At 39.2% G+C, this 15,068-nt stretch overlaps 1 protein-coding gene and 1 pseudogene across 2 annotated transcripts in view; one reads left to right on the top strand and one right to left on the bottom strand.

Annotated features, from left to right (window-relative positions):
- COG3 (component of oligomeric golgi complex 3) overlaps window positions 1–14,307 on the bottom strand; it is a 78,265-nt gene extending 63,958 nt beyond the window's left edge. The window contains exon 1 of the mRNA XM_081127162.1: window positions 14,026–14,307. Within this exon, the coding sequence (XP_080983288.1) occupies window positions 14,026–14,199 (174 nt within the window). The 5' untranslated portion in view covers window positions 14,200–14,307. The remainder of the gene's footprint in view (window positions 1–14,025) is intronic.
- Window positions 10,627–12,753, top strand: LOC308553529 (60 kDa heat shock protein, mitochondrial pseudogene; annotated as a pseudogene). The gene is made up of 2 exons: window positions 10,627–10,755; window positions 11,180–12,753. The product of its transcript is annotated as a 60 kDa heat shock protein, mitochondrial pseudogene (transcript).
- Window positions 14,308–15,068: the final 761 nt, after the last annotated feature.

The following is a 15,068-nucleotide window of genomic DNA, read 5'->3' as shown; positions in this document are numbered from 1 at the left end:
TCTGTGCAACCATCCCAATTACCAACAACAAGCTGTCTCCTTGGAGAGAAGGAGGTAAACACATCAGAGACAATGCTACATGTACTTAGCATAATGGCTGCCACATAGTAAACACAATAAATGTGACCTATTGCTATTTATCATATTATTATTCCTATTTATTAGCAGCAACAAAGTAAATTTATAAATCTGAATCTATACTGCTTCTTGGGCATAGAAAAGTCCGTAGCCTATCTTTACAAAATTACATTTTATTACTGGTAAAATTTATCTCTAAACAGATCATGACAAAATTCTGTCAGCACCGTTTACACAAATACCTAAGGGGCAACAGGGAATGTGAGACATTGATTAGGCCCAGATTTGAAAAATATACCAGAAAACAGATGGAGGCTAGGCTAAGATCAAGAAAACTGGACAGAGTGTTGCTTGCACCATAATAAATTTTTAAAAAGACAAATAACCTACAAAATCATAACTAATCCATCAGCGAGCTGAGATTACAGAGTATCCAAGTAGCTTAAAATCTGTGTGAGATGGGTACCTCCAGAGAGAGACAGAATGTGAGCACTGGCTCACCTGTGGCAGATCATGGAAAAAGAAATAACAAGCACCATACAAGTAAGTAAGAATTCAGCTAAAATTTCTAACAAATTATAAAAGGCTAGGGTGTAAGTATTGAATCCCTGAAAGCCACAAACACAAGGGGACTTAGCACCCACACACATGGTTTTCTTCACAGGCCTCCATCAGGTGCTCATGAGAAAGACTGAGAACAGGTGGCCCAGGCCTTGAAAAGGAGATGACTGTGGGAAAATGAGGAACAAAGCCCCACTTAGACCCTTCTCCTCGGTGGAACAAAAGTCTTAAGAAACTGAAAAAAAGAGCAGCAAGTCCTATCATCCCTAGGGCACAGAGGAAGATACACTTCCACTGGGGAAAAAGAAAACACCATTAACCCTGGAGGAAAAGCAAGAAACAACCCAAGACCTATTACAATAGAAGTCTCCTATAACCAGCGGAGAGCAGAATCAGTAAGAAAGCTCCACCTCCAAGACTCAGGAGCAAAGCACATGCATCACACTGAGGCTAGATGTGGATGCTAGAAAACTCTCACTTAACACTCACTATGGAGACTAAAAGTACCAGCATACCGCTATGAGAGAGCAAAGCACAGACCCCCTCTGAGACACAGGCACACAGCATACCAAAAGCTGACGGTTACAGGAGGAATGTTAAGAAAATCCTGCAGATCATGGGATATTTTGTCTTTCTCTGCCTGGCTTATTGATCTCACTTATAGGTGGACTCTAAAGAACATAATAGCCCAGCTGTGCATGGCTCGGCGGTTGAGCGTCGGAGCTAGGATCCAGGAGACTCAATTCAACTGGGCACATGCCCAGTCAGGGGCATGCTGGAAGCAGCCGATCAATGACGGCTCTCATCATTGATGTTTCTATCTCTCTCTCTCCCTTCCTCTCTCTGAAATCAATAAAGATATTTTTTTAAAAAAAAGAAAAAAGAACATAATAAACTGATGAACAAAATAGATTCAGTGACATAGAAGCATGGCTGACGAATCTCAGAGGGAAGGTGGAGGGGGTGGGACGGTGGGGAGACATTAACCAAGAATTTATATGCATATATGCATAACCCCCACCGAGTGGTGAAGGCCTGGGGCAGGTAGTGGGTGTGGGGTGGAAAGGGTCAATGAGGAAAAAAGGGGACATCTGTAATACTTTCAACAATAAAGATAAAGAAAAAAAGAAAACCCTGCAGAAACCCAGCCCCAATGTTAAGCAAAAGTTAACACTAGAGAAATTTGAAGCCAAATGTAAATTAAAGATAACCAGAACAACAACAAAACCTCAACCTAGCTGAACTCCTGACTAGATTGATTCAACTTCCCACACTAACAACCTAAGAGAAGAGGTGTTCTTATTTCCAGGCGTTAATACTATTTTCCTCATTCTCTACGGTCCTGAACAAAATGTCCAGTATTTACTCAAAATTACATTAAAAAGCAAGGGCAAGGAGAAGAAATCATTGTCAAGAGACAAAGCACTCAACAGAGCGAGAATCAGAGATGATCGGGATACTGGCACTATCAGATAATAAATTAAAAATAGCCCTACCTAATGTTACTAATAGGTAACTAATATGTTAGTTATAAAGGCTCTGGTATAAAATATATTTAAAATACCCTCTGTTTGGCCTTGGCAAGCAAGCCGTTCCCAGCATAGCTCCTACCTCCCTCCCCTCTGCTAGCTGTTAGATAATCCCTTGCTCGACCCTGGCCATGTGTGGAAATTCACCCAATGGGCTGCCATCAGGTCTTCCCAGATGTAATAAAGGCTATGTCTTTTCCCTCTGGCGCCCCACTTGGTTTTTTCGGACTAGCAAAGAACAGTGTGGTACTCCCTGGGCTGGAGCACCTACAGTACAACACTCAACACAGCTAAGGAATCGGTAAACTAGAAGATAGGTCAATAAAAATAACCCATAAAGAGGAAACAGAGAAGAATAATAAAAACTGAACACAACATCTAAGAACTGTGGATGATGTCGAGTGATCTAATGTATGTGTAATTTGAATCCCAAAACAAAGAGAAAGAGAAAAGGGTAGAAAAAATATTAAAGGAGATAACAGTAGAGAATTTTCCAAAAATAATGAAAGACAACAAATTACAGTTCTGAGGAGCTCAGAGAATCCCAAGCAGAATGCATATACACACACACATACATCTACACACATCATATTTAAACTCCTGAAAACCAAAATTAAAGAGAAAATCCTGAAGGCAGTCAGAGGATAAAGACACATTATATTCAGAGGAATAAAAATAAGAATCATAGCAGACTTATCAGAAGACAACAAAGCAACATCTTTTAAGTAATAAAAAAAAAAAACCTGTCAATTCATAATTCTTTACCTAGTGAAATGTCTTTTTTAAAGGAAAGAGAAATAAAACCTGTTTAAACGAATCTGAGAGAATGCATTTTCTGCAGACCTGTAGTAGAAGAAATGTTAAAGGAAGTTTTACAGAGATGGAATATAATACCAGATGGAAACCTGGGTCTACAAAAAAAAGAAAAAAGGAAAAAAACTGAAGAGCTCCAGAAATGGTTAAAATAAAGGTAAATATAACTATTTTTCTTTATTTTTAATCATTCAGAAAGATAAATGTTAAGAGCAAAAATAATAGCAATGTATCGATGCGTTATAGCATACATATGTCAACAATGGCACAAAAAAGAGGAAGAACTGGGAGCATACTGTTGTAAGGTTCTTATACATAAAGTAGTATAATATTTAAAGGTAGACTATGATTAAAGAAATATGTTATAAACCTAGATCAATCACTTAAAATATTGAAAATATACAAAGGACCTTGCAAAATTCAGTCCTGCAATACCACCTAGACCCATACCTATCTTTAATTCAATTTATTTTGAGAAAAAAATATTATAAATGTATCTTAAAAGTAATGCAAATCAATTTCAAAACTCTGGCTGTGATACCACATAGTTTTACAAAATGAAAAAGTAATGTAATAATCATATTCTCCTATCACAGTTCATGAGGCCTTATACCACTTAATTCTCGTATTACCTCATAACATATAACAAATTACAGATAAAAAGTAAAGTTTCTCGCCCGGCCAGGTGTGGCTCAGCAGTTGAGTGTCCATCGACCTAGGATCCAGGAGATCGGGGTTCGATTCCCAGTCAGGGCACATGCCCGGGTTGTGGGCTGCAGCCAATCAATGATTCTCTCATCATTGATGTTTCTATCTCTCTCTCCCTCCTTTCCTCTCTTTGAAATCAATAAAGATATGTTTAAAAAAAAAAAAAAGTAAAGTTTCTCTTGTTTCAGAATTATTTGTAATGTACAGAGCAGTCCTTTTAAACTTATTAATTTAAATAGGTAATAAATTCACATGGCACAAAATTCAAAGAATACTCAGTGAAAAGTCTCTTTCAGATGGACCCCATTCCCCAACCATCCAGTTCCCTCCTCAGAGGCTATCAATGCTACTAGTTTCTCATTAATCATTCCTAAGATAACCTAGGCATATACAAAGGAAGTATACCTTTTTGTAAACCAAATAACAGAACACTATACACATCTTGCCTTTTTCATTTAATATGTAGCAATGTCTGCCCTAGTCAGTTTTGCTCAGTGGTTAGAGTGTCGGTCCATGGGCTGAAGGGTCCCAGGTTTGATTTTGGCCAAGGGCACATACCTAGGTTGCAGGCTCGATCCCCAGCCCCAGTTGGGGCATGTGTGGGAAGCAACCAATCGATGTGTCTTTCTCACACTAGTGTATCTCTCTCCATTCCACTCTCTGAAAAGCAATGGAAAAAATATCCTCGGGTGAGGATTAAAAAAAAAATTTTAATAATGTAGCATTTTCCATGGTCTTTCAACAGAGTATAAGGGAAAAAGTGGAATTTACTTACTTTAAACTCATAACTCTCTAATTGTCATTAAACTATAACAGGCCCATTATTTTAAAAGCCCAAGAGTACAAAATAATTAAGTGAAAAAAGCAAGTCTCCCTTCTTCCTCCTCTTCTCTGTCCTTCCAATTCTTCTTCTCTTGGACAATACCAATGTTTACAATTTAAGAAATATTCCTCACCCAGCCAGCGTGGCTCAGCGGTTGAGCATCGACCTATGGCCCAGGAGATTGCCATTGGATTCCCGGTCAGGGCACATGCCCGGGGTTGCGGGCTCGATCCCCAGTGGGGGCATGCAGGAGGGAGCAGATCAATGACTCTCTCATCATTGATGTTTCTATCTCTCTCTCCCTCTCTTTTCCTCTTCTGAAATCAATAAAAATATATTAAAAAAAAGAAATATTTCTAAGGAATTTGAGGGTAGAATGAAGAACTTTAAAAGCAGAATGAACTAGAGATAACTTAAAATTTTTATCAATCTTCTTTTATAGAAATTTTTCAAAACACATGAAGACAGTATTTTTTATTCCAAATCATTAGAAAAGCTCAAATGAAAAGTAAAATCCTTCCCCACCCCCCGCTTTTAACCAATTTAAGTGTATTCAATATTTTTTATGGCTACACCATAACTCTAAAACGCATTTACTGTATTGTGTTTGAATTCATAAATTTGAGGACCTATCTATTCACTCACCACTATGTAAAATGAAGAAATGAGTACTTCTATTTTCTTCTATATTTACTCTTAAATTCTATCACCTATCAACTTTTTAGAGTGCCAAGATTTATATTTATAGCTTGTTCTGTAATTAAGTCTTTAGATTGACTTTTTAGAATAATAGCACATGGTTCCTGACTTCCATAAATTTACCAAGTTGCAGGGTCACTAATACCATCTGTTTTTGGCATGCCACACATTTATTACTGTCATGTCAAAAGGATCCAGGGGGGTCATATACATGTGCTCAGTCTGTCATCTGAACCAAGAAATATTTATCCCCTAATTTACTTTAAAAATAAGATGACATGAAAACTTTGGATACGTGGGAAGGTACTATACAGAGTCCAGATATAATATGTAACCTAGATGTTCTGAGTAAATATAATAAATTGTATGAAAGAGCAATGTATTTGATTACTTCATGCACAAATACTAAATACCATTCAATCATAAGGACTTTTAAATACTGGAAGCAGAAGAAGGCTTCCTGTCCTGTTCCCTTGTTCTAACACAAAACATTTTCTGTCAGACTAAGCAAGAGAGAAGCCACACTGCAACCACTTCTAAGGAATAATTTTTTAAAGTAATAAAACAAGTTGCTTTTTAAGAGCATGTGAAAAATCAGCACTTATTTATGATAAAAACTCTCAGCAAAGTGGGAACAGAGGGAACATACATCAACATAATAAAGGCCATATATGACAAACCTACCACCAACATCATACTCAATGGACAAAAACTACAAGTGTTTCCCTTAAGATCGGGAACAAGACAGGGATGTTCACTTTTACCACTCTTAGTCAACATAGTACTAGAAGTCCTAGTCACAGCAATTAGACAAGAAGAAGAAATAAAAGGCATCCACATTGGAAAGTAAGAAGTAAAACTGTCATTATTTGCACATGACATGACAGTGTATATAGAGAACCCTAAAAAATCCACCAGAAAACTACTAGAACTGACAAATGAATTCAGTAAAGTAGCAGGATACAAAATAAATATCCAGAAACCAGTTGCATTTTTACACTCCAATAATGAACTACTGGAAAGGGAAACTAAGAAAACCACCTCATTCACAATTGCTTCAAAAAGAAGAAAATACCTAGAAATAAATATAACCCAAGGATGTAAAAGACCTGTACTTGAAAATGATAAGACACTGAAGAAAGAAATTGAAGAAGATAAGAATAACTGGAAGTATATATTGTGTTCATGGACAGAAAAAAATAACATCATTAAAATGTCCATACTACCCAAAGTAATCTATATTCCAAAACTTTATATGTAACTACAAAAGACTCTGATTAGCCACAGCAATCTTGAGAAAGAACAAAGTTGGAAGAATCATGCTACCTGATATCACACTATATTACAAGGCAACAGTAATCAAAACAGCATAGTACTGACATAAAAACAGACATACGGATCAATGGAACAGAATAGAGAACCTAGAAATAAAGCCACACCTTTATAGTCAAATATTTGACAAAGGAGGCAAAAACATACAATGGGCTAAAAATAGTCTATTCTATAAATGGTATTGGAAAAATTGGACAGATACATGCAAAAAAATGAAACTAGACCACCTTCTTACACCATATACAAGAATAAACTCAAAATGGAATAAAGACTTAAATGTTAGACTCAAAACCATAAATACCCTAGAAAAAAACATAGACAGTAAAATATCAGACATTTCTCATAGCAATATTTTTCCTGATATATCAAGGGAAACAAAAGAAAAAAATAAACAAATGGGACTACATCAAACTAAAAAGGTTTTGCACAGCAAAGGAAACCATCAACAAAATAAAAAGACAACCCACTCAGTGGGAGAACATATTTGCCAATGATACATCAAATAAGGGGTTAATATCCAAAATTTGTAAAGAACTTATAAAACTCAACATCAAAAAAACAAATAACCCAATTTAAAAAATGGGCAAAGAACCTGAATAGACACTTCTCCAAAGAGGACATACAGATGGCATATGAAAAGATGCTCAATGTCACTAGTCATCAGGGAAATACAAATTAAAACCACAATGAGATATCACCTCACACCTGTCAGAATAGCTATCATCAATAAATCAACAAACAAGTGTTAGTGAGGATGTGGAGAAAAGGGAACACCCACGCACTGTTGGTGGGAATGCAGATTGGTGCAGCCACTGTGGAAAGCAGTATGGAGTTACCTCAAAACACTTAAAATGGAACTTTATGACCCAGCAATTCCACCTCTGCAAATTTACGTGAAAAACCCCAAAACACTAATTCAAAAGAATATACGTACCCCTATGTTCACTGCAGCGTTATTTATAGTAGCCAACATGTGGAAGCAGCCCAAGTGCCCATCAGTAGATGAGTGGTTAAAAAAGCTGTGGTACATTTACACAATGAAATACTACTCAGCTATAAAAAAGAAAATCTTACCCTTTGTAACAGCATGGATTTACCTGGAAAGCATTATGCTAAGTGAAATAAGCCAGTTAGACAAAGACAAGTACCATATGATTTCACTCATATGTGGAATCTAATGAACAAAATGAACTGACAAGCAAAATACAGACAGACTCATAGATAGAGAGCAGGCTGACAGCTGTGAGAGAGGTGCCTAGAAGGGGGGGGCTTAAAGAAGAAAAAAAGAGAAAACTCATGGACACAAACAACAGTATCCTGATTGCTGAGGGGAGAGAGGAGTGCCGGGAAGGGTATAAATGAGATAAATGGTGATGGAAGGAGACTTGTCGTGGGGTGGTGAACAAACAATACAATGTACAGATGATGTGTTGTGGAATTGTGCACCTGAAACTTGAATATTTTGTTAACCTGTGTCACCCCAAGAAATTCAATAAAAAGGCGGGGGAGAACATATGAGAAAATCTCCCAAGGCACATTTACCAAGCTGTCTTCTTTTTTCAAAGCACCTGGCATAGAATGGCAAATCAGGAAGTGCGTGGTGGTGTCACAAACTTTCCTATCTGACCTCTCATTCACTCCTGAAGTGGAGATGACTGAATGCCTCTGACTCACTTGCACTGTCCTGATTTCCAGATGGAGCAGACATTTACAACCACAGAGAGAAGAGCAGAGATCTAGCTTCCTTATTGGCAGTCCTAAAATGCTACTGTATAGTTTATGGGACACTAAAATATTAAATACTAATTACAATAAACTATCAAGCCTTGCCTGACCAGCTGAACAGGTCCAGGAAAAAACAAGCAAATACACCGTTCTCTCCTAAACTTTACTTCTTGCACAGTTCTGGGTTGGAGAAAACCACTTTTATAATCAATCTAATCAATTTATTCCCTAAATGAAACCTAAAGTTACTTTCTCTGTTTGCAAGAAATCATTGAAGAGATATAGATTGAGTCTTAGAACCTTCCTAGAGGCACTAATCTCTTCTTTTCTTACCTTTGGTCTGAGTAACTCTTATACCAGCTCAGGATCATAAGATTCTAATCTATTCAAGGTGTTAAACATTTGGAGGGGGAAAAGCACATGAAAAATACTAGCAGTAGCCAGCCATGTGCACTTTACGTACATGATTTCATTTCATTTCATTCTCACAACTCCCCATGAGATAAGAACTATTATAAAGAATAAAACAGGCTCCAAAAAGTTAAACATCATGTCTAAGATTACAAAGGCTTTAGGAAAACAACTGTAACTAAATTACAAGTAAATTTCAGGGCAAATTATTTTAGCATTTTACCAAGAATTATTAAGTCCAGCAGAAAGAAAATGCCCCTCACTACTAAAAAAATGTCCTGGCTACAAGAAACCAGTCTATCTAATATTCTACTGAAAATATTCCACCACAAATTCCCTTATCTAACACCAAATAAAAAGGTATAACTCCTTTCTAAGATAAGGCTAGTTCTCCTTCATAAAAGAGAAATCCACTTTCTAAAGAAGTTAATGGCTTTATGATATTTGCTAAGAGTTAGCTGGACTCTTGCTATTCAACTAACTTGCCCAGTTCCAGCTGTTCCGAATGTAATTTATCTCGTGAAAATTGTGAAACACTACAGAAAATCCTTCAGAGATACACTGCTTGGACAAAATAAAAATTGAGGCATTCTTTTTCAGCAGCACTGTTAAGAGTGGTAACGGGAAAAAAGAGAAAAAAATTAAATTCCAAAGTCTTCCCACCACTTTATAAACACTTTAGTAAAGGGAAATGAGGGCTATGGAGAGCTGAACAGCAATGAGAACTTCCCCGTTAAAGATTCCAGGTTGGGTAACAAACAGGTTATTTCATTCTCACAGAAATCTAATACCAAGTCTGCATGTACCAGAAGACTCTCACTGAATGCCTGAACCTGTCAAGCTCATCCCCTAAACCATGACTGCATTGCTTTTCCTCCCGCTTAAATGTTATATCTCTAGTCTTTGCAAGGCTAGTTCTTGTTGTCTGTCCATCACAAGTTCTCATCTTAGACTTACTTTCCTAGAAAGGCCTTCCCTCCTTGCCTAAGGGCACACCTCATCCCTTTGTGTCATACCATCCTGTTTTATACCTTATATCATGGATCACCATCTGAACTTACCTTCCTTGTTCTTTTTTACATGCTCATGATCATCACAATTATGTCAGCTCCATGAGGCTAGGGATCTTGACTTACTTATCTATCCTCAATTCCTAGCCCAGAGTATATATAAGGTGTCCCCAAAAAATGTATAAACACTTTAAAAGCTGATAACTCATTTAATTCTGAAAATGAACTATATGTTAATAAACACTGACTTTATAATCATTCAAGGTGTGTACACATTTGGGATGCACTGTATGTTCAATGATTGCATGAGGCTAATAATGATATTATATTACATAAATGTGAAAGAATGGGGCGAAAAATGAAGATTCCATTTACTTCACTCCAAACCCTTTCCTATGAGCTCAATGAGAATAAGAAATAATAGTTTATGGGCCAGGACAATAAAAACAAATTGGCTTATATTTCTTGTGAAATATCCCCACCTCACCCCCCACCCCCCACCCCCCACCCCCCACCCCCCACCCCCCACCCCCCACCCCCTGTGATGTCCAAGCATCCTGCTTCAGTATCAGGCCAAATCAAATAGAGACTGGAAAATTTACAGAGCAAATAATTTCTATTATCCTGAGCATAAAATACTTTGATTGTCAAGCCGAAGAAATTTCCACCTACTTCCTCATTTCAAACCCACTTCCAGCATAGCATCCCAGAGGTGGACATAGAAATCCAAGAAACAACACCTCTACTTTATGGCAAAGCATGAAACAGTAAAAGTGAAGGAACTTTCAAATCAGAGTTCTTAACCTCTAAAGTTTGAGGGCAGAAATAATAGTTTAAGTCTCTAGATTTAATCTGCCTTTGGACACAATTTCAAATCGTATAAAAAGAATGCTTCCACCCTCACTTGCTACAGATGCCCTGCCACTGCTTCACAGAAATGCTTCGATTACATGAAGTCCTTTGCCAGATTAGGCCAGTGTCCAGGGCACTGGCTCCTCAAAGCATTCAGGCTTATGCCAAAGATATAAAATGTGGTGCAGATGCTCCAGCCTTAATGCTTCAAGGTGTAGACCTTTTCCAGGGGTGAGGAACCTTTTTTCTGCCAAGGGCCATTTGGATATTTATAACATCATTCACAGGCCATACAAAATTATCAACTTAAAAATTAGCTATACTCAGAAGCATGGAACAAACTGAGGGATCTCAGAGACAAGGCAGGGGTGGGGGAGTGGGTGGGAAAAGATTAATCAAAGAACTTATGTGCATATATGCATAACCTATGGACACAGACAATGGTATGGGGAAGGCCTGGGGGTGGGGTGGATGCGGGTGGAGGGGATCAATGGGGAAAAAGGGGGACATCTGTAATACTTTCAACAATAATTCTTTTTAATTAGCTATGAAAAAAGCTCCTAGGTTTATTGAATTTCAAGTCCCACCTGCAGTTGCCTTGGCAGGGCCGGACCAAACTATTTCTTGGGCCATATACATCCCCTGTTTTAGCCAATGCTGTAGCCATTACTATGGGGCCAAAGGGAAGAACAGTGATTACTGAACAGAGTTAGGGAAGTCCCAAAATAAAAAAAGATAGCGTGACCATTGCAAAGTTCATTGACTTAAAAGATAAATATAAAAATATTGGCACTAAATTTGTTCAAGATGTTGCCAATAATACAAATGAAGAGGCTGGGGATGGGACCACTGCTGCTATTATACTGGCACACTCTACTGCCAAGGAAGGCTCTGAAAAGATTAGCAAAGATACTAATCCAGTGGAAATCAGGAGGGGTGTGATGTTAGCTGTTGATGCTATAATTGCTGAACTTAAGCAGCAGCCTAAACCTGTGACAGTCTCTGGAGAAATTGCTCAGGTTGCTATGATTTCTGCAAATGGAGACAAAGAAATTGGCAAAATCATTTCTGATGCAATGCAAAAGGTTGGAATTTCTAATTCATCATTCAGTGTTTTCCCATCACAGTAAAGGATGGGAAAACACTGAATGGTGAATTAGAAATTACTGAAGGCATGAAATCTGATTGAGGTTATATTTCTCCATACTTTATTAATACATCAAAAGATCAGAAATGTGAATTCCAAGGTGCCTATGTTCTAATGAGTGAAAAGAAAATTTCTAGTGTTCAGTCCATTGTACCTTCTCTTGAAACTGCCAATGCTCACCCTAAGCCCTTGGTCATAATTGCTCAAGATGTTGATGGAAAAGCTGTAAGTACACTCATTTTGAATAGGCTAAAAAGTTGGTTGTAGCAGCCAAAGCTCCAGGTTTTGATGACAATAGAAAGAATCAGCTTAAAGACATGGCTATTGCTACTGGTGGTGCAGTGTTTGAAGAAGAAGAATTCTAAACCTTGAAAATGTTCAGCCCCACGTTAGGAAAAGTTGGGGAGGTCACTGTGACCAAAGATGATGCCATGCTCTTGAAAGGAAAAGGTGACAAGGCTCAAATTTAAAAACACATTCAAGAAATCATCGAACAGTTAGATATCTCAATTAATGAATATGAAAAGGAAAAACTAAATGAATGCCTGGCAAAACTCTCAGATGGAGTAGCTGTGCTGAAGGTTGCTGGGAAGTGATGTGGAAATGAGTAAAAAGAAAGTAACAGATGCATTCCCTCAATGCTAAGAAGACATTGTTCTGGGAGGGGGTTGTGCCGTGCCTAGGTTCATTCCAACCTTGGACTCATTAAATCCAAGTAATAAAGATTTAAAAATTGGCATAGAAATTATTTTTTTGAAAGAACTCAAAATTCCTGCAATGAATCACTGCTAAGAATATAGGTGTTGAGGGATCATTGATAGTTGAAAAAAATTATGCAAAGTTCCTCAGAAGTTGGTTATGACACTGTGCCGAAGATTTTGTGAATATGGTGTAAAAAGGAATCATTGTTCAAACTAAGGTTGTAAAAACTGCTCTACTGGGTGCTGCTAGAGCGGCCTAGCAGAAATTGTAGTCACAGAAATTCCTAAAGAAGACGACGACCCTGGAATGGGTGGGATGGGTGGAATGAGAGGTGGTATGGAGGTGGCACGTTCTAATTCCTAGAACTGTGCTTTACCATTATTATTGAGAACTGTGAGAGGAAGCTCAAGGTATTGCTCCTCACCTAGAACTTAAGAAGTCACCTGAAGGAAATGACTGAAGAAAAAGATGGCTAATGTTTAAGAAAATCACTATAATCATCAGTTACTGGTTTTAGTTGACAACATACAATGATTTGCTGCTGTCATTATCCATGCCTACACATAATTTATTTTGCCTTTTTGAATAAAAAGGTACCTGTACATTCCTGATAATTAAGTGCAAGAGCCAGGTACCAACGTACAACTTTCAATTTAAATCAGAGGCATTTTTACTACTATTCTGTTAAAATCAGGATTTTAGTGCTTGCCGTCATCCAATGAAAAGTTAAGCAGCCTTTCTGTGGAGAGTAAGAATAATTGTGTACAAAGTAGAGAAATTATGTGACAACTGTAATAACAATTTGTTTAAAGTTAAAAAAAAGAATGCCTCCAAAATCAAAAGTAACTATCATCCCTAATAAAATAATCCTACTAAACCTGGCCTTACTATAAGAAGGTTGTCAAACATTTGACAATTCATAAAACATACTTCTTGCTATTCTAACTAATTGAATTGAATCACACAAGCATAATATGCATAATATCCCAATGGTAATTAGGACACTAAACCAAAACCCAGCCTTATCTAATAATATACTGACCCAACTTTCCGAGAAAATTCATTGCCATTGCTTTGCAACAGGTCAAATAAATAGATCTCCCATAACCTGCACTTGATGGAGAGCTAGCTCACCGTTCAATGTGCGATCACTAAAACTGTCACTCAGGATCAAGTTTTGGTCTGCCCCCGTGGAAGAAGGACGCTGGGCTATTCATTAAGGTGGTAAACGAATACCAATAGGAGGTTGTCCTGAAGCAAAGCGGTTCGGATCGGTTTGGTGCCCTCTCCTCTGGGAGACGATGGGCAGCAGGATTATGCCGCGCTGACATCGGGGACACGGGGGCAATATGCCCGGGTCAAGGCTCCTGGCCAACCGACCCCTGCCGCAAGGGGAGGGCTGGGTGCCGGTGGACACCAGCCACTGGACGCCCCAGCAGCCATCCCCGCGCGGGGAGAGTGGGCGGTCGGGGCACAGCGAGGCCTGACAGCCCGGGGTTGTGAGGGGCCGCTCCTACCCGAGCCGCACTGTGGTCAGGGAGGACTGCGGACAAACCCTGGACAGAGGTCTGCAAGACCAAGGTCCACCCGCGTGCCGGAGGCACACCCCAGCCCAGTTCCCGCCCGTCACCTCACCTCGGTCGGCACGGGCAGGTTCTCCGCCGCCGCCTTCAGTTCCAGCACGGAGTCCGTCTGCCTGTCGGTCAGTGGCGCCGTAGTGTCAGGTCTCCGATCCCAGAAAGCCAGCCTCTCCCACGAGTCCCGCTCCGCCGCCGCCTCGGGCGGCAGCAGCAGCGCCGCCTCCGCCATCGCCGCCGCCCCCCGCGGCCCTCAGCAGCAGCGGGGTGGTGGGGACCCCGACAGACTGGCCCGGGCCACTTCCGGCAGAGACAGGGCTTCCAGCTAAGCACCGGCTGCGGGGCGGGGCGGGGCAGACTGAGCCGGAATAGCCTGAACCCGGAAACACTTCCACAGAGTGTGGGCGGGACTGAGGTCCGGACAGACGTGGCTTTAAACCGACACAAATATTTCCGGTTGCGTTGTAGGCGTGGATGGAGGAGGCTATAGACCCTGACGGAAATAGAAGTGCCCCTACCGGAAGTCTTTTCCTCAACATCCATAACTTTATTGTTACGTGTTGTTCACGACAATCGTGTTAAGTGACTGCGGGCAGGGGCTGTTGTGAGCTCCCGGATCTGCAGCCTCTGCTCACTGCTGAGTAGTCTGAGTGGAGAGTGTACTGCGCGATCGCCTTGCTGACCTGTTGACAGTTTCGGCTACCTGGATCACAACCACGAATACAAACTTTACCGACATCCGGTAACTCCACTGTTAGAAAACTAATTTATGAAAACACAAAATTCAAAGATTTGTGTGCATCAGACGTCATTAATAGTAGTATCAAATAATCGGGAAAAACCTAAATGTACAACATTTAAGATTTTGACCAATAATTCATGGCACAGTCATCTTGTGAACTTGAGCAACAAAAATATTATAGTATTGGATCATAATTTATAACATAAATACTCTTGAGTCCATAGTAATATAAATAAATGATTGAATTAGTAAGTTGGGGAGAAGGAACAACTCTCCTTACAGAAGAATTCCAAAAAATATAAATGTGGAAAGAATGAGGGAAATAGTAATAATTGTAGCAGACAAGATATAATGACTGA

The sequence above is a fragment of the Miniopterus schreibersii genome, assembly GCF_964146895.1.
Source record: "Miniopterus schreibersii genome assembly, chromosome: 2".
In the NCBI taxonomy this organism is placed as follows: Eukaryota; Metazoa; Chordata; class Mammalia; order Chiroptera; family Miniopteridae; genus Miniopterus; species Miniopterus schreibersii.
This window is presented reverse-complemented; position numbering and strand designations above follow the sequence as displayed.